The sequence below is a fragment of the Mesoplodon densirostris genome, chromosome 1 (assembly GCF_025265405.1).
Source record: "Mesoplodon densirostris isolate mMesDen1 chromosome 1, mMesDen1 primary haplotype, whole genome shotgun sequence".
Classification (NCBI taxonomy): domain Eukaryota; kingdom Metazoa; phylum Chordata; class Mammalia; order Artiodactyla; family Ziphiidae; genus Mesoplodon; species Mesoplodon densirostris.
The window spans coordinates 65,879,692-65,906,441 of NC_082661.1; the positions used below are offsets into that span (position 1 = coordinate 65,879,692).

Here is a 26,750-nt window from a genome sequence, read left to right on the forward strand (position 1 = left end):
AATCATTTTTAACAGCCAGAACTTCCCAAAAAAGGTGAGTTGTCCCCTTCAGGCAATGGTGTGCCTTCACCTCCAGGGGATCACTTGAGAAGGCATCCTTGGAAGATTCTGGTCTCAGATGGGAAATTTCACTGGATATCCACTAATACTTCCTTCCAACTCTAGAGTCTTATGATTCAACAGGGGTCTGTGGCCTTTGGGTTGCAGCAAGGGGGAAATCTGAGGCAGTTTTGGGAAGCATATGTGAGAAGCATCTTTGATTCTAGCACAGAGATCATCAAAGTTTTTCTGCAAACAGCCAGATGGCACAGACTTTAGGCCTTGCACGTCATACATTGTTGTTCAGTGCAATTACTCAATTCTGCTATTGTATCATGAAAGCAGCCATAGGCAATCTGTAAACAAATAAGTGTGGTAATGTTCCATTAAAACTTTATTTACAAAATAGGTGGCAAATGAGTCTTAACTTATTTCAAAATAAAAAGGTAAAAACAAAAATTGGCAGCAGGCTAGATTTGACCTGCTGGTTATAGTTGGCCAATGCTTGCTCTAGAGGAAATGTATCCACCTGAATACCTCCCTCTCTCTTCCTGCTTCATCTACTCAACCACTGAGCGAAGTCAGCACTACCTCCAAAATATGTCTCATGGCCATCCATAAGAGAGACAAGCCGGCACCTTAAGTAATCAAACCCACATATTCCATAGTTAGCAACTGCAGGAAGACCCTCAAATTGACCTGCCTTTGAGAGACATGCATGCATTTCTTAAAATGTCAGTGGTCACTAAAACCCCAGGGTAGAAGTGTTTAGCCCTTCAACCAGGAGAACTGTTGTAGGTTTAGGGGTGCTAATTATAAGCTCCTCCCTTCTAGATTCCTGAGAAATAGACAGCAGACCCAAGGAACCACATGAGAATCAAGATCCAGCACTGCACTTTCCTAAAAGGCCAGGCAAGTACCAATAGCTTCAATATTTAGGGCCTTGGGTTTACCATGTTGGAGAACATAGCTCAAACCAGACCTTCCCCAATTTTACTCCTAACCCCTTGAAGACATTTGGGTCTATTCAGAGGAGAACCAACGTTCCAGAACCAACTCAAACCATCTGTCCAAAAGTTGCTTTCTCAAACTGTTATAACTAGAGCAGGAGGAAAGACAGCAAGTAATACTTGGGACCACAGCTCTGCATTTAAGTGAAGAGGTTCCATTACTCTAATTAATGTGACTACCCTTATTGGTGACAGGGTAAGAACCTGGGACCCCTGAGTTGTATTGGTCAGGGGTCTGTATCCCTATACTGACTACCGTACAGAGGCAGGAAGAGGAGGGGAGATAACTTGGTCCTGAGGTACCTACTTTTCAAGGGGACAACTCTGATTAGATGCTGATGAGCATTTATGATTAGTAACAGTGACAATAAGACATTACAAATTGCTCTTTCTGCATCTTTTCTCACTTATTTTCAGCCACTCTGTGAGGTTGCCATTCATATCAATCCCCTTTACATATAATGGGCTGCCCAGAGGAGTTTAAATCCTAGAATTAATTGAAACTAAGAACACTGCCATCTTGGCTATTTTATGTGATTTCTGTGCTCAGGGTAAAAACCTGAACTTACTTTTGGGGCAAGTTGTCTTTTATCTTGGAAACAATCATTTCAGCAGTCCCTTTGAGTTACAGGTGTGCAAAGTAAGTGCATTCCTACCCATTGATTTTGGGAAAGGGACTTCTTCGGTGGAGATGGGGCTTGGAAAGGGCTTGGGTTTAGAAGAGGCTGATATGTAAATTCAGAATGAATCCTCTCCCATACATCAGTTTACATATGTGAAACTACATGGTGGGTCAAGGAGCCTTCTGCGAGAAAATAGTTTGGTATTTATCTACTTATTATATTCTTTAGAACACATCTGACAGGGGTGGGCCTACTTGAGGCCAGATTATGGGAAGAAAAAGAAGGGTCTCCAAGAGGAAATTCATCAAGAGGGAGGAGTGTGGACTGGGCAACCCAGGCAAAGGCTGTTGAAGCAGCTGGTTCTGGGCAGTGAGTGCTTTAGCTCACGATACTGCTCTCTGGGTGATGGGCTGTGCCTTAGGGAATATGGTTGCTTCTGTGTGAAATGAAAGAGCTGACTTCCGATGGGCCACATCCCTGGCAACCCAGGCCAATTGGAGAGAAGAGTATCCTTGACCAAGGGTAACCCAGGAGAAGAAGCATTGTCCGCTGTTCTCTGTGGAACCGCAGCTAGAGCTGACATTTCTCCTGACCACAGGGACTGCCCAGCTTCAGCAAGGGCCAGGCTTCCCAGGTTTAGTTCTTCTCACCTGCAGAGCAACAATAGGGGTTCTTGGGCTTCCCAGGAAAGGTCTCTGAAGACAAGGTGTGGGTGTGGGAGAGACTGCACTGCCTGATAATCCAAACAGGTAAAGGATTGCAGTCACAAAGTGGCTGTTAGCAAAAGAGATTCATTTTGCATTTGTATGAGATGTTGAGGTCTAGGGACTTACAGCTTCTGAGCATGTGAGCCAACTGAGGCTTAGAGAGGCTCAATAATAGGATCTCAGCCATTCTTAACTCTCATTGCACACAGAATTACTGGGGAAGTCCTAAAACAGACTGATACTCGGGCTGAACCCAGCCGAATTGAATCAGTCTTTTGGACTAGAGCCAAGGAATCAACTATATTTGAAAAGTTCCATAGGTTAATCTAATGTGTAGGAGGTTGTGAAGTACAGGACTAACCTAAGGCAGATAGATAGATAGATAGATATAGATAGCCCCAGTTTATGGAAGCTGAAGGTTAGAAAGTCAAATAAGTAGCCCAAGGTAATTCAGCTGATAAGCTTCAGAATCATATGTCAAATCTAGGTCTGACTGATTGCTGACCCCATATTGATTTTACTCTATCATGTTGCCTTGAAGATTCTGGAGAATGAGGAAAAAGGAACCAAGATAGAAGAGAACAGAAAGAACCCCTCAAAGACTTCAGCTTCCTATCAGTTAAAAACATCCTTGCAGCGAATAAAAGGAAGATGTTGCACAGAGACACAAAAATCTTCCTTCTTCATGTCATGTCAGTGAAAAGTCATCCAGGCCAAATCAACATACTTCAAGAAAGGTTTCTTGGGCTTCCCTGGTGGTGCAGTGGTTGAGAGTCCGCCTGCCGATGCAGGGGACACGGGTTCATGCCCTGGTTCGGGAGGATCCCACATGCCGCGGAGCGGCTAGGCCCGTGAGCCATGGCCGCTGAGCCTGCGCGTCCGGAGCCTGTGCTCCGCAACGGGAGAGGCCACAACAGTGAGAGGCCCGCATACCGCAAAAAAAAAAAAAAAAAAAAAAAAAAAAAAAAAAGAAAGGTTTCTTTCTCCCACTTCTTTCTAGCCAAAAAAAGCTTGTCAAGCTTCATGCACTTGTAGTTACGTCACTGGGAGGCAGGCATTGAATGAAAGGGAGAAAGTGTGGTTGGTGTGGCTTGGATTACAAAGGAATCCCACCTGGGCCAGGGCTCCCAGCCTCACTGAGCACAGGCAGAAACAGAGCGCCATCTTGTGGGGAAATGGTGCAAGGCAGGCTGGTTCAGGGCTTTGTACCAGAAATGTGAGGCCTCTAGACACTAGCACATTACAAGTGCCTCAAGGGCAGGAGTCCTCTGAGGGTCTGTGAACACCTAGTAAATAATAATACCATTTTAATTAGAGCCATCGCTTATTGAAAGCTTACAATGCACCAAGTTCTAAGCAAAGCCTTTCCTGAGCACCCTCCGCATCCCATATACACTTGCAAACTCCGATGTTGGCAATATTATCCTCACTAGAGTGATACGGGTCTAGAGATGTGGATAACTGACCAGCTCAAGTCACAGAGCTAGTAATGGATCTGGGATTCAACTGAGGGGAAAATAATAGTGAACTTCATTTCCGCTAGGAATGTGGGGTCTGTTTGCCTACAGAAATCTTGGCAGTGTATGTGACACGGGAAAAATGCAGGCAGGAAACCAGATGCCAGCAAAAACCTGCCCTGGAAACCATCCCACTGTTTTTTTATGTCCTCTTGTTCTATAACTAGGCAAAAAAACATGAGCCAGAAGGGTACTTGCAGTTGTGTACTGCTGAGTGTTTAAAAACTGGCTCTATGGGGTATGAAAGCCCTGATTTGTGGCATTTGCCAATTTCTGTGGTATAAATACTCCCACGGTGGCCAGTTTCAAGCTACCAACTTGGCATCAACTACTTCACAAATTTCCTGAAAATTTAACATGAGCTTATTTAAACTGGTTCCAGTACATCCATGAAATCAATTTCATTCTAAGAGAATGATGCTTGTGTTAGAAGTAGGGACTTCCCCCATCCTCCAGTCCAAAATAACCCAGAGTATTTTGTTGTTGTTGTTGTTGTTGTTTGGTTGTGTTGGGTCTTCATTGCTGTACACTGGCTTTCTCTAGTTGCAATGAGCGGGGGTTACTCTTCGTTGCGGTACGTGGGCTTCTCACTGCAGTGGCTTCTCCTGTTGTGGAGCACAGGCTCTAGGCGCGGGCTTAGTTTCTCCGCGGCATGTGGGATCTTCTCGGACCAGGGATCGAACCTGTGTGCCCTGCACTGGCAGGCGGATTCTTAACCACTGTGCCACCAGGGAAGTCCCAATCCAGAGTGTTTTGCTTCTTCTTCTTTTTTTTTTTTTTTTTAATTTAAAAATATTTATTGATTCATGCTTTCCAGAACTTTTTTTTCAACCCAAAGGCCAATACTCCCCTCTGCTCTCAATCTAAGCAATTTCTTTCCACCCAAAATGATATTATGTATATTTTTATACCTAATCAGTTTGTGACAGCTGTGATTCTCAAACACTTTTGAAAAATAGAAGTAAGATCAAAGTTGCAAACAGACCATATGTAGTGATTTTAAAAACTGAATAGGCAAAGCCTGACTCTAACTGACCAAATGACCCATCAGCTGGATTCGGCCTTTTCAGGCTACACGAGGACTTTGCTCAAGAGACCTGCACGGGGCTTCCCTGGTGGCGCAGAGGCCGAGAGTCCGTCCGCCGATGCAGGGGACACGGGCCCGCGCCCCGGTCCGGGAAGACCCCACACGCCACGGAGCGGCTGGGCCCGCGAGCCACGGCCGCCGAGCCTGCGCGTCCGGAGCAAAAAGAGACCTGCACGTTATCAGACGGGTTCCCATGGATGTCCTTAACACCACAAGCGCGGCTTCTGATACCCAATGCTGCCAACAACATCAGGGGAACAGAGAGGAGACCCTGCCGACTGATTCAGTTTTATTCTTCAACACAATGATCTTATTCAGGACTTTTCTCACAAGGGCTAATACATTGTTTACTTCAGCTTGGTAGACTCATACAATCTGGTTGTATGTTTGGCATTAATCATAGACACTAATGATTTAAATCTCTGGGCTTGGATGCACAGAAGATTCAAGTAAGTGATGTCCTAGACCAGAAGAAAAGATTTTGTGAATCTTGACAAATAGGAGAAAAGGTCCATTCTAGTTAGGATTGGGTTCAATTAGTGAAAGAACAAATTAAAACCCTTAAAAATCAGAAAGCAGAGTAAAGTGGAGGTGAACTACACATACATCTTGGGTGGAATAAAGCGAGGTTACAATGAATTATATAATACCAGCCTTTAAACATCAATATAAAATAAAACAGATAGGGCTTCCCTGGTGGCACAGTGGTTGAGCGTCCGCCTGCCGATGCAGGGGACACAGGTTTGTGCCCCGCTGTGGGAAGATCCCACATGCCGCGAGTGGCTGGGCCCGTGAGCCATGGCCGCTGAGCCTGCGCATCTGAAGCCTGTGCTCCGCAACGGGAGAGACCACAACAGCGAGAGGTCCACGTACCGCAAAAACAAAAAACAAACAAACAAAAAAAAACAGATAACAATGGAATTGCAATAAAAGAACGTATGCTTACTGGGGACTGTGCCATCTCTCAGGTTCAGAATTGCTTTGCTTCTTCTTGGAAAACTAGCTTAAGTTGCGTTTGGTCTTCCCGGGGGGACCACAGTGGAGTGCTTAAATTCATAGGCTTTGGGTGGAAATCTGTGGCACTGACCAAGTTACTTAACATTTCTAAGGCTCAGTCTCCTTGTCTGTAGAATGGTGATATTAATGATTTATAAATATTTATCCACATTTCATTTCAAGCTTGTTGGCAAAGGGAAAGACTTTAAAAAAAAAAAAGCTAGTTCAAATATTTTCTTTGGGGAAGACACCAAAAGTGACTTAAACACCACTCAACTAAAGTTTTAAAAGAGAAATGTCTGGTTTGAAGGTTATTAGGAAAGCATGTGGCTTAAAGAGTGTTGTACCTTTGAATATCTGGTTAAGGGTTACTGGGCACATCTAAACAAGAGCAGAGTGAAGTCAATCTAACTTCCCAGAAGGAATCTAAATTGCTTTAAAGTCCATCAGAAAAATACTCCGGAGCTTTATTAGGAATACTAGATCCTTCCCAAAGAGGCTGAAAATCACATCAACCCACAAAGTTGTGCACCAGATCAGGTTTGGAATGATTTTCTTTCACAGTAACCATCACATAGGGCTGGTGTGAGGATTATATGAAATGGTAACAGCAGCTAACACATACAGAGTGTTTTTCCTGTGCCACAACCAGTGGTGAACACGTTCCATCCATTATGAAATCATGTCATTCGCCAGTTCACAATTCTCTAGGAGCTTTTCATTGCACTTAAGACAAAACATGTTTCCTATCCTTGTGGTCAAAGCCCTTCGTAATCTGATTCCACCTGCTACTATTCTACCCCAATATCCTCCAGCTGCAATGACCATATTTCTGCTCCTCAAACACATCAAGCTGATTCCTGCCCCAGGACCTTAGCATTAGCAGTTCTTCCTGCACCAGCTACTCCTCATTTCCTCATGGCTGACTTCACTGCGACATTCAGATCTGAGAATGACCTTCCCTAACCTGTGAGTTGCTGTCCAGTCAACCTCCGCTGTATCTCTCTACTTCATCTTAGGCAGAGTACTTATCTCTTCTTGATATTTTATTCATGCATTTGTTTGTTGACCAGCTAATTCCACTAGAATGGAAGCACTGGTAGGGCAAGCATTTGTCTGCCTAGATTACCTGCTTTCTCTCCCATGACTAGAATATTTCCTGGCACATAGAAGGACCCCAAACATATTTGCAGAATGAATGAATGATCTCAATCTTCCCCAAACTCTATGGTAGGTCCATTTGTGTATTTCACAAATAAGAAAACAAGACACGGAGAGGTTGAGTGATTTGCCCACAGTTGTAAAGCTAGAAAACAGCAAAGCAAACCCAGTTGTGGCTCCAAAGGCCTCAGGCTCCACCTCTTCCATCATCATGCTTGTAAAAAGAAGCTTCCTCACTCACCGTTCCTGTTTTATATATTACACATTTAGTCTAAGAAATGGAAGTAAATCTGCCTTTGCTTTAGACTTACTTTAAATTAGCTCCTCTGCCATTCGTTAGTCAAAATGCTATCTACTGTTTTATGTAAATCTAAATTAAGGAAAATGCCCACTTCAGGAGTGAATATGCCTTTAATTGTATGAATATATATTTTCTAGTACTGTCCTTGAAGATTAAGGTACTTAACTTGTTCAGGCCCTCCATCCCCTCTGCCCATCCAGCATCCATCATTTCTTTCAAAACCAAGTTACAGGCTGCCTTCCTGTAGATGGGTTCATTGATTAATTCAGTCCATTCCAGACACCCTCCTACAAATGTACACATTCATTTTCTTCCACTTTGCCCTCATTTTGTTACCAAATGCGAGTTCGTGTACCGGACGTACAGTGAGGCTGAACAAACAGAAACGTCGGAGTTTGGAGCAGAGAAAGGTTTATTCCAGGGCCAAGCAAGGAAAATGGGTGGACTGTGCTCAAAAACCTGAACTCCCCAGTAGTTTTCAGGGCAAGTTTTTATAGGCAAAAGTTGGGGTGAGGGCTTCAGGGTGTGTGACTTTCTTCTGATTGGTTGGTGGTGAGGTAAGTGGGGGATTCCAGGATTGTGAATCATCGGCCTCCTGATTTCAACCAGTCTGGGGTTTCAGCATGTAGTTACCATCTTCTGAAACATGAGGGGAGGGGGCAGGGCACAACTTTTAAAAGAATGACATAGCCATAGGACATAACAAAAACTGGTTAGAACTAACTAGATCCAAGATGGTGGAAGATTTGACTTCCAGTAGACCTTAAGCCTCATTATATGCTCATTGTAATACATTAGCTAAATGACACAACCATCAGCAGCATGACAGTTCAGAGCTAATCATAAAAGGCCAAAAAGTGGGTGGTGGCCCAATTCCTGGAAATCCCCACTCTTTCCCCTGAAGTAGTTGGAATAATCCTCCCACTCATTAGCCTATGAAATTACCCAGCCCATAAATAATAACCACGCCATATTTGGGGGCCTCTAGCCTTCCCAGATGGCCCACACTGTGTTTGTGAGTGTGTTTCTCTCTAAATAAATCTACTTCTTACCTATCACTTTGTCTCTCACTGAATTTTTTCTGCGATGAGACATCAAGAACCTGAGTTTCATTAAGTCCTGAGACCAGCTGTGTGATCTCAATTAAAAGACCGTGGGTTCAAGTCCCAATCTTACTTGCACGGTTTCACTTCTACCTGGGTGGGGGCCTTAGTTTCTGTAGAAGAACTCAAAGATATTGTTATATATCTCCCTTGAGGAGGAACCAGGATCCTGCTTCAACAGCCGCATTATCCTTTTTTGATTGCTCCTCCTTCGTTTCTTCATTCCCTTACTTCCCTGATTAACAACACTTTGAATCTGCTCTTTGGTATTCAGGAAAGTCTAGGAGGCTGAAGCCTTTTTATCCTGAGAAACTGGGGACATGAGAAGGCTTTTGTACCTGGGAGGGCCCTACGGGGTCCTGCTTAATTTCAACTTCTGCATTACCAACTCCTCTTATTTTATTTCATACATGTATTGTGTGTGCATAACAAGCATGTTTTGTCTTTATAATCAGCGTGTTAGCTCCCTGAGACTATGGCCCATGCCCATTAGGCTTTCTATTTTAGGGAAATCTACTTAGAACCAACAAGATGGTATAGAATTCCTATACAGTTGCCTAATAACAGAAAACATGAGCATATAAATGAAAATACACTTTCTTCCTTCTTCTTCCTTGTTCTGAAAGTTCTGAATTTTGGGAACAACACAAATGCTTTCTTTATTGCAAAACTCACTGTTTAACCACCATTGTAACTTGTTCAACATATTTACTACACCAAAGTATGTGTTTCTAATAACCTAAAATAGTAAAAATTCAAATTTATGTTTAATCTAAAAGAATCTTAGCATTACTCAGCCTTTTATTATGTTTTTAATGATTACCTGAATCTCACCTGTTAATTATGGTCTCTTCTTATCACAGAAAGAGTGGTGCAAAACATTTCAACACAAACTCCTTACTTATATCCAGAAGAGTACAATTGTCAGTTTAGTATTCATTGTCTAAAAGAATTACTTGATGAGTATATTTATTCAATTTTCTTTCAAGAAGTAAGCATAATTTCTCTTTTTCTAAGTAACTCATATCTCTTGAGACACATGATTTAACTCTATGAAAATCATTCCTGAGTCAAATCTTTCTAGCAAGAAAGTTCTTGCTTTTGAAATGAAGGAGGACCCTGCGAGGCTCTCCCAGTTACAAACGTCTTTCCATGACCCCTGTTTCTTGTTTGTAGGGAAAAGGTGTCAGCCTCCTAGACATTCCCTGAGTTCCAAAGGGCAGATTCAAACAGATACTAATAAGAGAAGGGAGGGAACGCAGAAACAAATGAGGAGCAGCCAAGAAACAATGGTGAAGCAATAAAGCAGCATTCTGGTTCCTCCCCAAGGAATATACAAAACAATATTATCTTTGACTTCTTTTGCAGGAACTAAGGCCCCCACCCAGGGGGAGGATGGTGACTTCAGGCTGAGCACAAGATTCCCAGAACACCACCCTGTTACCTCACCACCAACCAGTCAGAAGAAAGTCACACACTCTGCAGCCCTCACCCCAAATTTTGCCTATAAAAACTCTTCTGTCAAAACCATCAAGGAGTTTGTTTTTTTTGAGCACAAGCCACTCATTCTCCTTGCTTGGCCCTTGCAATAAACCTTTCTCAGCTCCAAACTCCAATGTTTCAGTTTGTTTGGCCTCACTGTGCATGGGGCACATGAACTTGCATTTGGCAACACTTTTAAAGAGTTGTCCCCACCCAATCCATGGCCTCACTGGAGTAACAGGCTCTAGTATTAAAAAATAAGCCATGTGGCTTAAAGAATATCAGATTTGTATTGATGTTTTGAAGTATGCCAGCATGGATTAGTAGGAAGTGTCAAGCCAAGGCTCAGTTTACAAAGGGGGCAAACCGTGACAAATGCTGATATTCACTAGGTTCCTGTGCACATGACACCATTTTTCAAAATCCCTTCCCTTTTGGGTCCCTCCCCATCACCTTAACAAGGCATCTTCCATATTAAGCAATAGAATCTTTATTAGTTTGAATGTTTTTCGGTATTTGTTTTACATAATCAAACGATGGGTAAGAACAAATATAACTAGGCCTCAGAAACAAGTGGAGGACAGGCAGGGCCTTCACTGTCCATCCCTTATCTGTGCTTCACTCTGCCGGTTGTCAGATGCTTTTTCTTCTGCAGGCTGGCTCTATCCATATGGCAAAGGACCTGGTGGTTGACTACTCCAGACATCTGCTTACAGTGTGGCCACCAGAGAGGGATATCAATTATCTTCAAAAACCCCAAGGATAGTTTTAATTGATATAGCTTGTATGGAGGCTTATCTCTAAATGATTAGCTGTTGTCAATAAACTTCTGTGTTTTCCTCATTTTCCACAAGGAACTTGTGGAATTTAAATTTAAATTTAAAACATGGCCAAGAAAATTTGATGTTACCTGAGATAGACTATCCGGAATGGTCCCACAGCAATATCTCAATTTGTTCACCACAGTGTGGGGCCCAGCCTTCCGTTTTGCAAGGTCAGAGGGTGAATATCAGTACACAAAGAATGGATCTGAATCCCACATGGTTTCACCATTAACCAAGTTCTTACAGCCTTATGCATAAAAATCATCCACGGGGAAAGATATAACCACCAAGTGGAGAGCTTCCTATATTTGCTGAACAGCACTTTTTCTTCCTAGATGCGAAGCCAAATGTGAAGCCAAATATGAACCAAAAGTTGTCCAATGATCACAGAGTCAGAAGAGGAATGAATTAGATGATCTTAATGGCTGGCACCTATTAGCAAATGCATGCTTTCTGTAGAAACAACACCAGTTCTGGACACTTTGGATCCCTGCCTTTCATAGATGCTATGCCAGCCATTTCCCCTCTGAAGAGATTCTTCATTCAGAGGTAGAATACTTTCATTACTTAGGTATAAAATTTCTTGGTTATAATCTACCTTCTCATCCCTTTCAGAATTTCTACACAGATGACCTGGATTAGATTTGGGTGATTCAGATAATATTACATCATTTCTACAAATCTTGCTTTCATTTCTGCTTTTCCTAATTTCATTCCTGGAGATGTGGCTTTCAGTTTGCAGGGAATGATCTATCATCTAGAATATTCAGGAAACACACACACACACACACACACACACATGCTATTTTTAAAATAAAAACAATCTTCTTAAAGACTAACTCTTCTAAATGCAAAATTCCTTTCCATTTTTATAGGCATATTAAAGAATATCTTTTATTTCAAGCCATCTGATATACTGCCATCCCAATTGTCAAAATAGCCAGCAACTCAGTAACATTGACACTGGCTGCTTAACTTCATAATAAATCTTACTTCTTTAAACCTTATTGTTATCACTACCAGAAGTTTAAATCTTAAAGGCAAAGAAATATGAAAAAAGTAATGTTACCTGCATAAAAGGAGTATCCTCTTCTGAAAACAAAAACATGTTGAAACTAGGAAGCGTGGAATAAAAACCTGACTAAAAGGCAACCAATCACTTAAGGGAACCACGAATGGCCATCAGAGTTCCCCAAACATTGATGAGAAAATTCATATTTTAGAATTCTGTCTCAGCATACCCACTATACCTCCCCCAATGCCAAAAGCAATTTCTTCACAAAGTAGCACATCTGCATGTGTATTAATGGACAGTTTAATTAACTGATGGACTACATCACAGAACATTTCTAACAGAAATGAAATAAATATATACTACTAAATGAGCATTTATTGAACATGTCGTGTGCATCCAGTACCCATACCAGAGACCCAGTGTCCTGCCTTGATTCTATTCTCATTCACGGTACCATTAGAAACTATAATAAAGGAAAACTTGGACCCTTTTCCTGTAATCTGCTCTTTCCTCTCTCTCTTTGTCCAAATTCCACCCATTCTTAATAATTCATTTCATATAACAAATTGTCATGTGACAAAATGATATATGTCACATTGTCATTTATGTGAGCTGGCTTGGTCGTTACAACAACCCTGTGAATTAGGCATTATCTTCACTGTTCAGAGAAGCAACTTCTTATCTAGTGAAATGCAGACATTCTTGAATACAGGCTTCTCACCTCCAAAGTCCCACAACCACACCTTTGCTGCCTCCTTTTAGTCCAGGCTTTATAAAGGCCCAAGTGGTAAATCTCAGTTCTGTAAGCCATGAAGTCTCTGTCTCAACTCTGGCCTTGCAGCAAGAGCAGCCTTAGACAATGCAAACAAAGCAAACCCAATGGATTTGGCTATCTTCCAATAAAACTTTATTTACAAATATACATCAACCAGATTAGGCCTGTGAGGCATAGTTAGTCTAGTCCAATGTTTTTCAAATGGTGAACCATCAGCGTTTGTTAAAAATTTCAACTCTCAGGCCCTGACCCAGGGCTACCAAAAGTGAGATTCTGAGGATGGGGCCAGCACTGTTTTAACAAGTCTTACAGGAGACTCTAATGCACACTAAAGTTTGAGAGCCACTGCTAATCTTCTTTATTACCCACACAGGACCCTCCCACATAAAGTATGAATAACTAAGGTGATGGCTATGCCCCACTTCACCAGAAAGCCTCTCTCCACCTCCTTCCTCTCACATCTTCTGCTCCAAATCGTGATTTTTCTCCTCCTCTGGAGTTCCTGCCCCAATATCCCAGGGGCTTATGCAATCCAATCCTAGTATTCTGTTGTCATTATTGCCATCTTGCTGTCCCAGACCCATCTTCCGTCTCTCACCTGCTAGAACTCAGCTGCCTTCTTTAATTCTGCAGCTTGTCCAGGGAGCATATGCTCACACAGCCACAATTCCCAAAACACCCCTACTCTTGGGCACTCCCAGCCTTGTAGGGAATGAGGAGGTTTCCCATCTCTGCCAGAACTGACCCTCCTCCTCTCCACCTGACCATCCCCTTGTGCCACCCTCACCTCCAAGTCCTGACAAGCCCTTCAACTTGTTTCAGGAGAAAAAGCAATTCCCCTTCTCACATTAACACTTTATAAAATGTTCTGCCCAACTACCATCTCCACCTTCATTGACTATTGTACACTGCAGCAGAAATATAGAAATTAGCTGTGACTACAGAGTTTGCTTTGGAAAGACAAATAATACATCTTATCCTCTTCCCCGCCTCTTACAAAAACTGTTAATGGGGGTGTTTTGAACCCCACCTTAAAATGTGTTCTGTTATCACTGAAAAAGTGAACGTTCAAGATTTCATCTGAACTTTGAGTTGATGGAGAGTCGTTTAGGAAATAACATTCATCAGCCTTTTGATTATGAAAGGCAAGGCCTGGGGCCTGGTTTGGAATGGGGCTGCCCTGCGGATATGAGGGAAAGGGAACAAATGACTCTGCCTAATAAGCAGATGGGCTTCCTGGGGTTAGGAGATCATCACTGTAAACTGATGTTTGACTTTCACAGGACTAGCCCCCAGAAACAAGGTTTGGAGGATTGGGTAGGTGTGGCGAGGGGGCAGGCTGGGCTGTAGAAAAGAGAGGAAATCACAGGGGTCAGATATTTGGCAGGTATCTGGTGCCCAAGGACACAAATGGCTACCAGTAATGGCTGCCATAATAACCCACCATTGTTTCCCTCCTTCCCAAAGTGTTTGTAAAGTTTGTTTAAAGTCACCGGAGCATCAAACTTGGGAAACCAAATGAAAGCTCGATCATATTCAAGGAGAAAGTATTTGATTCTTGTTGAGATGCTCTGAATTCAGACATACATACAGTGGGGTAGGGGAGCAATTGCAAATTTTTTGAAGACCTCACCAAGAGGTCCCCCACTATTATCAAAAATTATATTACTTATTCTAAAGGAACTGTAAGAGAACAAAGCAACAAGGCCATTGGTAAGAAATGATGACTGCTTAAAACAGCTTTTTTTCCCTCTTTTTTTAGATTTAAATGTACACCATTTTACCCCTAGGTATTCACGATACTCATCCCTAGGACCTGCCTTCAAGTGGAAAGAAAAGCACCTTGGAACAGACAAAGCAGTACAGATCAGTGACCCTGATTCTTTTCAATGTAACTAGAATGCTTTCCAAGGCTAAAAAATTGTTCAAAGTTACACTGTACCCAGTACGTGTGTAACCAGTGTAACAAACCCATGGATACAAATATTCTCGTTTCTTTTAGATTAACTGTGTGTTACTCAATAAGACAGTTAACATACATTTTATAAAATCAATTGTGAATTATCTATTTAAATTATAATTTTCTACTTTTTCTGCCAAAAGGAACAGAATTTAAAATGCCTTCTCCAATCCCTATAGACATCTAAATTAGAGCACTCAGAGCAAGTTTAAGGGAACCATGAAAGGTAAAACTTTTCTTTGTGTAACTACTAGAGACATTTTATAGAGCATATTGTAGAAGTACATTTTCTTAGAAATACTGTTTATAAAAACTCAATACTTCAAGTGAATTTGGAACATACACAGAGACTGATAATTCTTCAAAATAATAGGCAAAGAATAGGATTAATAGAAGTGGGACAAACTAAAAGAAAAATAAACCATATTGGACTAGAAAAGGGACCCATCATCTTAAACCAACCATGATTTATAATTTTCACCAATAAATACTATAAAGAGAAATTTAAAACATGTGTGTGTGTGTGTGTGTGTGTGTGTGTGTGTGTGTGTAACATCTCTGGAAGATTATACCAGACACTGGTAATAGAGGTTGCTTCTGGGTAAGGAAACTGGGGCACAGAGGAGAGACTTAACATTCTACTGTGTTCCATTTGAATGTATTACCTAGTTTTTTAAAAAATTAAATAATTGTATATGCATATATATCAATATAATATCCAAAAGGATTCATACCAACACGTTAATAGTGGTTATCTGAAAAAGAGACGATTGTCTTTCTTTTCTCTTTTGTATTTTATAGTTCTCAAATTTTCTACAATGAGTATTAACCTTATAACCACAAAAATATGTACTTGTAAATGCCTCTAAAAATATGGAATACTGGGGACTTCCCTGATGGCGCAGTGGTTAAGAATCTACCTGCCAATGCAGGGGACACGGGTTCAAGCCCTGGTCCGGGAAGATCCCACATGCCGCAGAGCAATTAAGCCCGTGCACCACAACTACTGAGCCTGTGCTCTAGAACCTGCAATGAACACCCAACGCAGCCAAAAAAAAAAAAAAAAAATTTCAATACTGAGTAACCAATGAATCAAAATAAATAAAATTAATAATATCAATAAAAAAGGAAAAGCAGAATATAGTTAATTCTCACCTTATGATGTTTTAGAAAATATTTAGGATTTTCCATATGTTGTTTACAAAACAAAAAATTATTTACTAGACACTGAACCAATTCATTTTTAGCAGCAAATATCTTATTGTTTCATTATTTTTTTAAGTTTGATCATTTGCCTAATTAAATTTATGGAATTTTGCTGAATTCTTATGGATGACTCTTTAGTTATTCCCAAATAGTTGAGTAAATTTGATACACACATCTATATACACCAAAGAAATACAATGCCTTTTACCCTACTACACACAATAAGTACTATATACATTTAACAGTATATTGTATTGCATTGTTGGTAATTAACTAAAGGGCAACATGTCATATTCTCATCTTGTTTTCATAACTAATTTTGAAAATAGATAAAACAATATCTTATACCATTTTGATCTTGATTTGCTTTTAGCGATAAAGCTTTTATTGGGGGCTTCCCTGGTGGCACAGTGGTTGAGAGTCCGCCTGCCGATGCAGGGGACACGGGTTCGTGCCCCGGTCCGGGAAGATCCCACATGCCGCGGAGCGGCTGGGCCCGTGAGCCATGGCTCCGGAGCCTGTGCTCCGCAATGGGAGAGGCCACAGCAGTGAGAGGCCCGCGTACCGCAAAAAAAAAAAAAAAAAAAAGCTTTTATTGCACGATTTCTGTTCTCTGCAGTCTTCATTATACTCCTCAAAATACAGGACACTTTATTTGAATTGAAACAATGAAGTCAAACTGTTTCTGATAGAAAGTAAATCCAATCAGGCTGATCTGGTTAGTCTGACAATGAAAATGGCTGTTAATTAGGTTATATGACAAATATTTCCTATATTTGACAGTTTTAACTTTAATGAGCTGTTTCATTAGCTGCAAAGTTTTGACAAAAACAAAACTGAATCACCTGTAACAAAAAAAAATGCATTTTATCCAAAACTATTTATGCAAATGAACAATGTTTTTCCCAAACTTTGAGTATATCGGGTTAAACAAGGTACATCTCATTTTTTAAAAAGTCTAAATCATATTCACTTGATGCCTTCTTTTTTTTTTTTTTCTTTTTTAACACCCTACTCTAATCATTTGATGTCTTGATAAAACCTATCTGGTATATTTTCTAGAAACCGAAAAAGTGGAAGAATAAGGACTAGGTAAACAAATCCTTTGGCAAGTCAGGTGGTTTTCAATTCTTTGCTTTCAAGAAAATTGAAGAGGACTAATTGAACAGCCAGCTCAAAGATCATCAAATCTAATTTTTTGAGATCAAGAATTGAGTATTGCTACAATAAAACTCCGTTCCCAGGTATAGTACTTGTTTATATGAACACAATTTCTCAGGTCATACAGTTATAAAAACTAGAAATACGAATAGAATTGTTGCTCAATCCTTCCCGTTCTAGCAATAAGACATATTCATCCACAGATCTATGAATTTTAAAAAGCAACAAAATCCATTTCACCCAGATGTATTTTCCCATAACTTTTACATTCTATTGAATAATTATGAAAATTTGTAATATTTATTTTGCTTTGATTGTGTACTAAGAATAATTTTAAAGATAACTCAGTCAAGAATCAGGCGGTTTGCTCTCTGTGTAACCTTGGACAATTAATCTCTCTCGGATCTCAGTTTCCTGATTTGCAAATTAGTGATAGTAAGACCTAGTTAAGCGCTGTTCCAAAGACTGGGTGAATTAATGCACATAGAAAGCTCTAAACGCCACGCCTGGCTCCTAGTGCGTGCTATATAAGTATTACCTATTGATCAAACTAATCAATAGCAACACCCTAAAAACTAAAAGCCTGGCGGTTTGTCTTCACGGGTAGGAAGGAGGTGCTGGAGGGATCGGATTCTAGACCACAGGCACACTCGGAGAGTAACGGGACGCTCAAGAGAAAACGGGATGGGGCGGGGAGGAGAGAGACAGGAGGCCCCTGGAGCTACCTGCCTGGAAGAAAAATGGGCAGGATCACAGACTGAGAACGAAGAGGGCTGGGAGAGTTTAGACTAAGCAGTTCTATCAACGGTTCGCATGTCTACGGATGCGAACGTCTATGGCTCTCGACTGCTCCGTGAATCAGGAGCAACAGCATCAGGCCTAAACGCCACCGCGGTTGGAACCAACCAACGGTCAACGTTTCGCTCCCCCGCCCCGGCCAGGTGCGAGCCGGCGCCCAGTCGGCCCTCAGGCCCTGGGGGTCGCGTGAGTCAAACGCCCGACTGCCCTGGACTCCAGACCCAAGACCCGCTCGCAGAGCCCACCGCCCGCCATCGCTTCCCACACAGCCCAGCCTTGTGAGGGCGCCCGCAGTTGGAGGCTGCTGGAACTGGCCCCTCGCGGCCCCCGTAGCCTGACCTTCGTTGCTATTGTCACCGCCTTTTCCTCCCTTCCCCTGGTTCCCTTTCACTTCCGGGGTTGCCCTGGATCCGCTGGTTCCGTAACAACATCCCGTTGGTTTACCTCAGGCGGCGGGACCGGTGCAGCCGCCGCCTCCCAGGAGCGCCGCCCACCCGGGCCCGCGCCCTCCCCGGCCCAGGCCGCCATGGCCACCAACCCGCAGCCTCAGCCGCCTCCTCCCGCGCCGCCGCCTCCCCCGCCGCAGCCGCAGCCGCCGCCGCCGCCGCCCGGCCCCGGGGCTGGCCCGGGCACGGTCGGGGCGGGCGGCGCGGGGGCCGGCGCCGGGGACCCGCAGCTCGTGGCCATGATCGTGAACCACCTCAAAAGTCAAGGGCTCTTCGACCAGTTCCGCAGGGACTGCCTGGCCGACGTGGACACCAAGGTTCGGGGCGCGAGGAGCTGCGGGAGTGCGGGGACAGGGGAGGACCCGCGGGCCACCTTGATGGGCAGTCTCCCACATCCGTCGATGGGCCGGCGGCGCCTTGGCTTCCCCTGCCTGGGCCCCTCTGAGGCGCGTCTCCCGCCGAGCTCCCTGTGCAGCCGCTTCCTCTCTGGGCTGCTGCTTCGTGCCCGGCACTGTGCAAGGCACGCTGTGTTCATTCATTCGCTTAGCCTTTCGTTCGTTTAACAGACTAGCGTTAAGCACCTCCAACGTGCCAGGCACTGCTTAGGTGCTGGGAATGTAGAGGTGAGCAAGACGGAGTCACTGTTCTTTTGGAGACTCTTTTGGAAACATTAACGTTAACTGTGCTTTCATCTCTGATTCCCCCCCACACACACACACGTTTACTTTGTATCCAAGTTATTTTTGCCTTCTCTCGAAGATTTCTGGCAAGGATCATATCTTTGTCCTTTGCAGAAATTATTAAGTGGTAATGAGTCAAATTATTTGCAGTGTGCTGGACTTTGTGAGGGGTGCAGGGGTGAAGAGGCCGAGCTGGGGAGATCAGGACTTTTGTTTCTACCGATGACTGATTTAGGTAGCTTAGGCCAAGTCACTTCTCTAAAATGAGAAGGGAGATGGGGTGAGGGGTGAGGAGCAGAGAAAACTGAGGAAAGGATGGAGGAGAGGGGGCAGCAGATACTGAAGTGGAAGAAGGACTGGACAAAAGAGTGAGTTCCGAAGAGTAAGTGGTAGAGGGGAAAGGTCAGCACGGTGGTTCCCTGTACAGAAAGAGTTAGGGGCTAGAAAGGGGAAGGGATTTTGTACCAAATGGCAAAGTGAAAGGAGCATTAGCAGGAACAGGTAAACTTAGCTGGTTCTGCAAGGGATGAGTAGAGGACACCAGGAAGGAGCACTCGGTGCGATGGATGGAAACCCAGTAGGGTCTGGAAGCAAGTGAAGCAGGAAGCTTCTGTTGGAAACAATTGTTTTCTTTCTTTCTTTTTTTTTTTTTTTTCCTTAGGTCTGGTTTGGTTCACTGGTTTTAGAGTTTTGATGGAGTGAGGGTTTTCTCACAGTGTGTTAAGCTGTTCTAAAGAACCTCGTTTCTTTGAGAAAAGTGCTTTGTGGTGAACTGCGCACAATTCCTTTATCTTCTCTGGGAAAACCTTCCTGACATGTGGGAACATCTTCCCTTTTTTTAAAAACTCTGGCCCACCTTGTAGACCAGAAATAGAATGTGCCTTTTTTGAGTTGTCAGAGTTTCGGCACCACAGAAAATTCAGTTTACTTGGGGATATTTATCTATGTGGGAAGTATTGATATATAGTTTTCTCACTTTTAGAGAATATGCACAACCACCTTTTTGAAAATAATGCCTATTGCCTCTTCCTCCCTCCCTCCCTCCCTTCTTCCCTTCCTTCCTTTCAAAGGACATGGCCAAGTAAATGTTACCCAACTAAATAAAGCTGGTTATTTGTATCCGGCAAGTAGAAATTTCACTTTGCTGTTCTCAGAAACCTACAAATCTGTGTGTTATTGTGTATGCAGATTGAAAATGTAATATGCTGATGGTGGGGGCGAGGGGGCTGCAATGTCTAAGGCTCAACGTTTTCTTCATCCCCATCCCCACTGAGTGTTATTGCTGTATCTGTAATATCCCTGCCAGATCCTCTCAAAGTGGAGTCTTAAAGCATATCTTGGGTGGGAAGGAGGGAAACTCAGGGCTTTGACAATCTAATGAAAACTAGGGAAAATGCACATATTCACATTAACATGCAGCCATAAGATCCAGCAGATGCTGAGGCTCCTCTGCTGTAGACCACCAGTTCCCAGACCCCTGGAGCAAGCTGAGAGGTTGCAAAGCCATTCTGACCCCTTTGCGCTGAGTAGAGTATGTGAGTAGGGTATGAGGAGGGAAAATCAAGAGAGGCCCATCTTTCTGTCCCAGGCAGGGAGCTCACTGACCAAGTAAATATGGCATCTTTCACCCCAGGTGGTAAAGGCCAATTTTTGGATATTTTCTCAGTTATAAATGGCTCCTGGTCACTATGATTATTGTCTGTTTCTTTTTAGGTTCAAAAGGAAAATAGAAGACAGAAGTATATAAGTTTATTCACCCAACAAATACTTATTATGTACCAGGCATTGTTTTAGGTGCCAGGGATATAGTAGTGAACACAAAGTCCCTGCTTACATGGAGCTTGAATCCCGGCAGAGAGAAACAGACAATAAATAATATGTGAGAGGTTCTATGGAAGAAAGAAAGCAGGATGAGGGTGGAAAGGATTGCTGATGCGTTTTGAGTAAGTTGTTCAGGGAAGATTTCAATGAGATGACATTTGAGCCATAACTGAAGGAGCTGTCCAGCTATCAGGGCTGAGGGTTCCAGGTGGAGACCACAGCAAGTGCGGAAGGCCTGAGGCAGAACCTACTGAGGGAGAAAGTGACGGGAGGTGAGGTAGAATTGCCCCTCCCTCCCTCGCTCCCTTCACAGATCTGTTGGGTCTTGGAAGCCTTTGTAAGAGTTTGGCTCTTACTGGAGCTGAGAAGCCACTGGCAGGAGTTGAGCAGAAGAAGGACGTGATCTGACTTTCATTTTAGATAGTGTGACCTCGTATAATTATTAACAGTGTCCCCTTTGCACCCAGTCATGATCTGGTTTGGACAATCAATTAATATGGTTACCCTCATTTTAGAAGATTGGCACTAGCTGCACTGTGGAAAACAGACTTCAGACGAGCAAGGGTAACGCAGGGAGGTCAGCAACAATAATCTAGAAAGGAGATGAGAATGCTCTGGACCAGAGTGGTAGCAGTGAAGCAGGAGGGAAGTGGCCAGGTTCTGGCTGTTTTTTGATGCTAATGCTGACAGGATTTGCTGATGGTTTTGGAAGAGGGGCGGAAGAGAAAGGGAGGAAGCAAGGAGGACATCAAGGCTTTTGACCCGGAGCGCTGGCGAAGGAAGAAGAGATAGATAGCTATTCCCAGAAGAGTAATGGAATCTAAAATATTTCTCTAGTCACTAGGCTTTTTACCTAAAGTAGAACTTAGAAACCAGGAGAATTACCTGTTGTAGTTCAGATTGAAGTTTGTTTTATGGGGCAACTAGAGTGCTAAATTTGTTGTGATATTTGAGCCTAACTGTTTCTGAGATTTGGGAATACTGCAAAGAAGAATTATGTTTTAGAATCATTGGGGAGAAAATTAATTTTCATTCACATTGGTTTTGGATAAATGGAGAAGAAGATGAAAAATGATCATGAGACCGTTTTTGGTAGGGTTGAACATAGGTATTAGCAAAAGTCTGGAAATTGGAAGAGATGAAGGGGTGTCACAAAGGGATAAAATCTTTATCATCTGTGTTACCTAGATAGTTACCCAGTCATCTCATCTGACAACTACTTTTTTCAGTTGCTTATCTGCCTAGCAGTGTGGAAAGGTGTGTGGAAACAAAGATGGAAAGAGTGGGAGGAGCAGGCTTACATTTCAGTAGGGAGATAAATAGTCCTCCTCTCCCCAAAATACAGTACAGCACAAGAATTACTTGAATGACAGTATGTATAGGAGATAGTTGGTACGTGGGAGAAGGGCCACAGAAGCCTACCTTGGATGTCAGGATGACTTCACAGATTTGGGTCAACTCCAAAAGTGAGAAGTTTGCCAAATGGACAGGGAGAAAGAATGGTAGGTGCACAAGATTGAAGGCATGAGAACTTATCACTAGAGAATTAGCTTTGAAGCGTAAGGGAGCAAATAGCAGAAGACGAGGCTGTACAGTTTTGCTTAAAATCATTCGGAACACTCAAACTCATCTATGTTAAGAGCTACATAAAAGAAAGATATAAACAGCATGACATGTGGGGGACAGCTTAGAGGAACGAAGCATGCAGTCCTGACTGGTCAGACATTCCTTCTAGGCAGCATCCTTTTAAGATGAGATGACATAGTATGTGTCCTCTCTCCTGCTTCCCTTATGTCAGGAGTACTCAGCTCTAGCACAGCTGATATTTTGGGCTGGATAGTTCTTTGTTGGGGGGGTCTGTCCTATGCACTGTAGGATATTCAGCAGCATTCCTGCCCTCGACACACTGGGTGCCAGAAGCAACTCTCCTCAGCTGTGAGAACCAAAAATGTCTCCAGACGTTTCCTGATGCCCCCCACCGACCCCGGTGGGGAGGGGGGCAACAATTGCTTCCAGTTACGAACTGGTGACCTACATCAAATTTAATGCCTAGCTCCAGTGGTTGCGACTTCATAATTTCTCTTGAATCCATGTCTTTCAGCCCGTTTTTGCCACCCCACTACAGACCTTTATTATTCTAGTCATTGCATCCTTTCCTGAGTATATTTTGTGTCTGTTTACTCTTTCACCATAGGAAGATTAAAAGCTTTATCAGAAAGCTTTTAATTTATCAGAAAGTTTTCATCAGAAAGCTCAGCTATCACATATCACTCTCCTTATATGTGTTGTGGGTTCCCGTTCTCTATCCCATAATTCCAGACTTCGTATACAGGTCCCCAGATCCTTCCAGGCCCTGGCCCCAAGCTCTGTCTCCAACTTTATTTCTCTGCTTTTTTATAGTCTCTTCTCCATCCAAATTGGATTTAACAATGTGGGGGTCTCCCTAATGCTCCTGACCCCACGTTTTCTCATCCACTTGCTCTTATATTGTTGGGTGTACCTGCAAGGCCTGCCTTTCCTAGTCCCAGCTGCGTTGTGAAACTCAGGTGCCACGTTCTCAGTGAAGGCTTACTTTCTCTGCTCCTCTCCCTTTCTTTGCTCCAAATCATCTAACAGTAACACTTATTGGTATCTTATTTTCTAGTCCCTTGTCTGTAAATAGGAGGTATGTCTGTCTGCTTTGTATTCCTCATCTCCAAACATATTGTCTTAGACAAAATAAATGGTATTTGAATGACTCTGAAATTATCCTGAAGCAGGATTGTCATAAACTGTGAAACTTTGTTGCCATATTGACACTGTAATCTAAGAAATGTTTAACACTGTTAAAGATACTCAAATTCCTGAGACTATCAATATTGTGTAACAGTGGAGATTTTTAACATTTATGTCTTTTTTCTTCTTTCTTTCTAGCCTGCCTATCAGAATCTGAGACAACGTGTTGACAACTTTGTTGCAAACCACTTAGCAACTCATACGTGGAGTCCGCACCTCAATAAGAACCAGCTAAGAAACAATATTCGACAGCAAGTGCTCAAGTAAGCCTCAGAATTGCAGAGTTTCTACAAGGGCTTGAGAATGTCACCATATACTTTGCCTGAAAGCAGAGACATTGTGCAGAAGTTGGTTCACCTGGTGATAATTTTGTCAAGTTTGGTGTGGCTACTTTATATTATGATACAGTGTGATTTTAGAGTAGGTTCTAATCACTTCACATTTCCCCCATAAATTTAACAGTCTGATTTCTCCTGTAGACCTTTGGAAATATTGAGGGAAGGGAATGACAACGTGACTTCAAAAAAAAAAAAAAAAAACCCTCTAGATATGATATGAATAGATGGTTAATGCCAGATAGGTAAATATATCCTATACAGTTACATTCACAATTATTCTCTTGGCCCTAAAAGAGCAGGCTTTATTATTCCTGATTTACAAATAAAGACATTAAAGGTCACTGAAATTAAAACATTTTTCCCTGATTTGTGGCTGTGTCTTCTGTGTTCTAATATTGCCCCTCGCTTTTTCTTTTCTCTTTTTTCTTGCATTTTACTGTGATTTTACCTGTGCTTTTTAACGATGACATATCCAAAAAAGGTGGGAGGAGTGCATTTAGACATGTTGGAGTCATTTTTTGGTAAAGATAAAGAGAGTGAAAAGCTGGAATGTTTAGAGGGACCTAAAAAAATCATATTTATTCCCCCAAAAGCAGATTAACAATATTATCTCGTTCTTGAATATAAGTATTTGCCAAGACAAGAAGACTTGGACCCTCTATCCCTGCTTCACACCCCAAAAAAGTGACGACATTGTTTAAAAACTGCCTTAGTCTCCCTGCCTTGACAAATATTTACGAAATGTGGCTTTTAAACAGTTAAACAAATGTTTTTACAGCTGTTGCCTCTTTTATTTATTTATTTATTTATTTAATTTTTTTTTTTGGCTGTGTTGGGTCTTCGTTGCTGCGCACGGGCTTTCTGTAGTTGTGGCGAGCGGGGGTTACTTGTCCTTGCGATGTGCGGGCTTCTCATTGCGATGGCTTCTCTTGCAGAGCACGGGCTCTAGGTGCATGGACTTCAGTAGTTGTGGCACACGTGCTCAGCTGCTTCACAGCATGTGAGATCCTCCCAGACCAGGGATCAAATCCATGTCCCCTGCATTGGCAGGTGGACTCTTAACCACTGCTCCACCAGGGAAGTCCCTACAGCTGTTACCTCTTAATTCCCTCTTGTCCCTCAGGAACCTTGCACACCTACCTAGTGTGCTACTCCATTGATAGTTCCACCCACATGAAGCCCCACAAATAAAACTTTACACTCTGACTCAAAGACCCATTTAGCCACAGGTAATACTAGATACTAGGAGCCTGAGGGCTCAGACTCTGTGTCCTAGTAAATAAGAGAAGAGGGAAATTTGACAATAGCTTTGTTGTCTGCATTTTAAAGGATGTTCAGGAACCTGTAAAAGAGTCCAGGTGAGATGAAAGATGCCATTAGAGGGCTGCATAATAATACCTTCTGGGAAAAAGTCAAAGCCTTTCCTGTTGGGTGGCAGGCCTGGGGGTGGGGGCGGTTACTCATTTCCAGACCTTCAGGAGAACAATAACCAAAATAGTGGGATGGGAGGCTAAGGGTGGGATGGGGAAGGGAAGCTTACTGACACTGTCCATACTTGCAGAGCACTGTCAGGCAACAATTTGCATATCTGCTTCCCTCTCACGATGGATAACATTGCTTTAAAAGCGGAAGGGGAGAGTCTTGGATTCTTTTTTTTTTTTTTTTTTCCATATATTGAGAGACTAAATGGAAGGCAAATTTCCTGGAATTTACTCCTTAGCATACAGAACCTATAAAGTAGGGAAACAGTCATTTATTCTGTTCTTCAAAGGGAACTAAACTCAATCGTGCCCATGTAAAATCAAGCACTTAACATTGTTCTTGTACCAATATAAGGCATTGTTTTCACAGAATCTTGTTTGGTGAGGGATTGCTGGACACCTCAGTAGAGGGTTCTTGTGACTGTCAACAATTAACACTAGAGCAGTCCACCTATGGGTGATGAGGACTCTCCTCTAGAGACGTTTCAGAACAGGGGAAATAGCTGTCTCTTGAGTAATATAGGCATTGCTCTTACTGGGATATCTGTATATTTTCTTCTAGCTCTGTTATTTATTTTTAATAGAACTGTTCTCTTATTTAAATTCCATTAATAAATTTATGTTTCTTAAATAACATGGTAAAGTTTCTTAAAAGACTGGTTGTGTCTAACTAATGGTATAGGGATGGACTATCAGCTATAAATACAATTTCAGACAGTTTTTCTTACATATACTTTGAGAAATACTCAGTTGACTCTGTTAGATTGAACCGTCTACAATTGCCATTTTTGTAGGACAAAATAGTCTAATATCAGCAGTTTTGGATGGTTCAGTTTAATAGCCACTCTGCCAACTCAATAGATGGAAAAAAGTTTTATTTTATTCTATTTATGCATTCGTTTATACAACAAAACCTAAAAATGCTAGGGAGCTCAGAAATAATGACCTTAACTGTACAGTGTTTAAAAGGAAAACAAGGAAGTAGCTTTAACCAAGACAGTGCCAGCTGCTGGCATTTTGGCTTTGCCCCTGAAGCTAGAAGTGTGGCTTCTCCTCCCTCTGGTGAGGCAGCTCTGGCCACACCTCAGTGAAGTGAGCCCACGAAGAGCAATGTGCTCTCTAGCACTGGCTTCCGTTTTTGTTTTTGTTTTTCCTTTAACATCTTCATGGGAGTACAATTGCTTTACAATGTTGTGTTAGTTTCTGCTTTATAACAAAGTGAATCAGCTATATGCGTACGTTTTTAAGATCAGAGCTGACCTTTCAGTGAGAGTAGACTAAAGTACACAAGGGCCCAGAACATAGGCATCAGGGAAAGAGACTAAAGCAGTAATTTGGAGGTGTTTGGCTTTTATTTTTTATTTTGTGCCTTTGTGCTTGTGCCTTAAATCAAAACATTTTTCAGATTGCTTGTCATTGCTTCTTTTCCACCTGCTACATTTTA

General features: G+C 42.4%; 1 protein-coding gene across 4 annotated transcripts in view; it reads left to right on the top strand.

Annotated features, from left to right (window-relative positions):
• The first annotated feature begins 18,173 nt into the window (after positions 1–18,173).
• The window catches only part of BOD1L1 (biorientation of chromosomes in cell division 1 like 1), a 55,686-nt gene continuing 47,109 nt past the window's right edge, over positions 18,174–26,750 (top strand). For 3 of the 4 annotated variants that reach the window (XR_009532991.1, XM_060104082.1, XM_060104093.1), the window contains exons 1-2: positions 18,174–18,528; positions 23,626–23,750. Coding sequence is in view for 2 of the 4 variants with exons in the window: in XM_060104082.1 (XP_059960065.1) it covers positions 18,292–18,528; positions 23,626–23,750 (362 nt within the window). In the remaining 2 variants the exon portion in view is untranslated. Of the gene's footprint in view, positions 18,529–18,754; positions 18,835–23,625; positions 23,751–26,750 lie in introns of those variants that run through there. The other variant, XM_060104107.1, reaches the window with a different exon arrangement.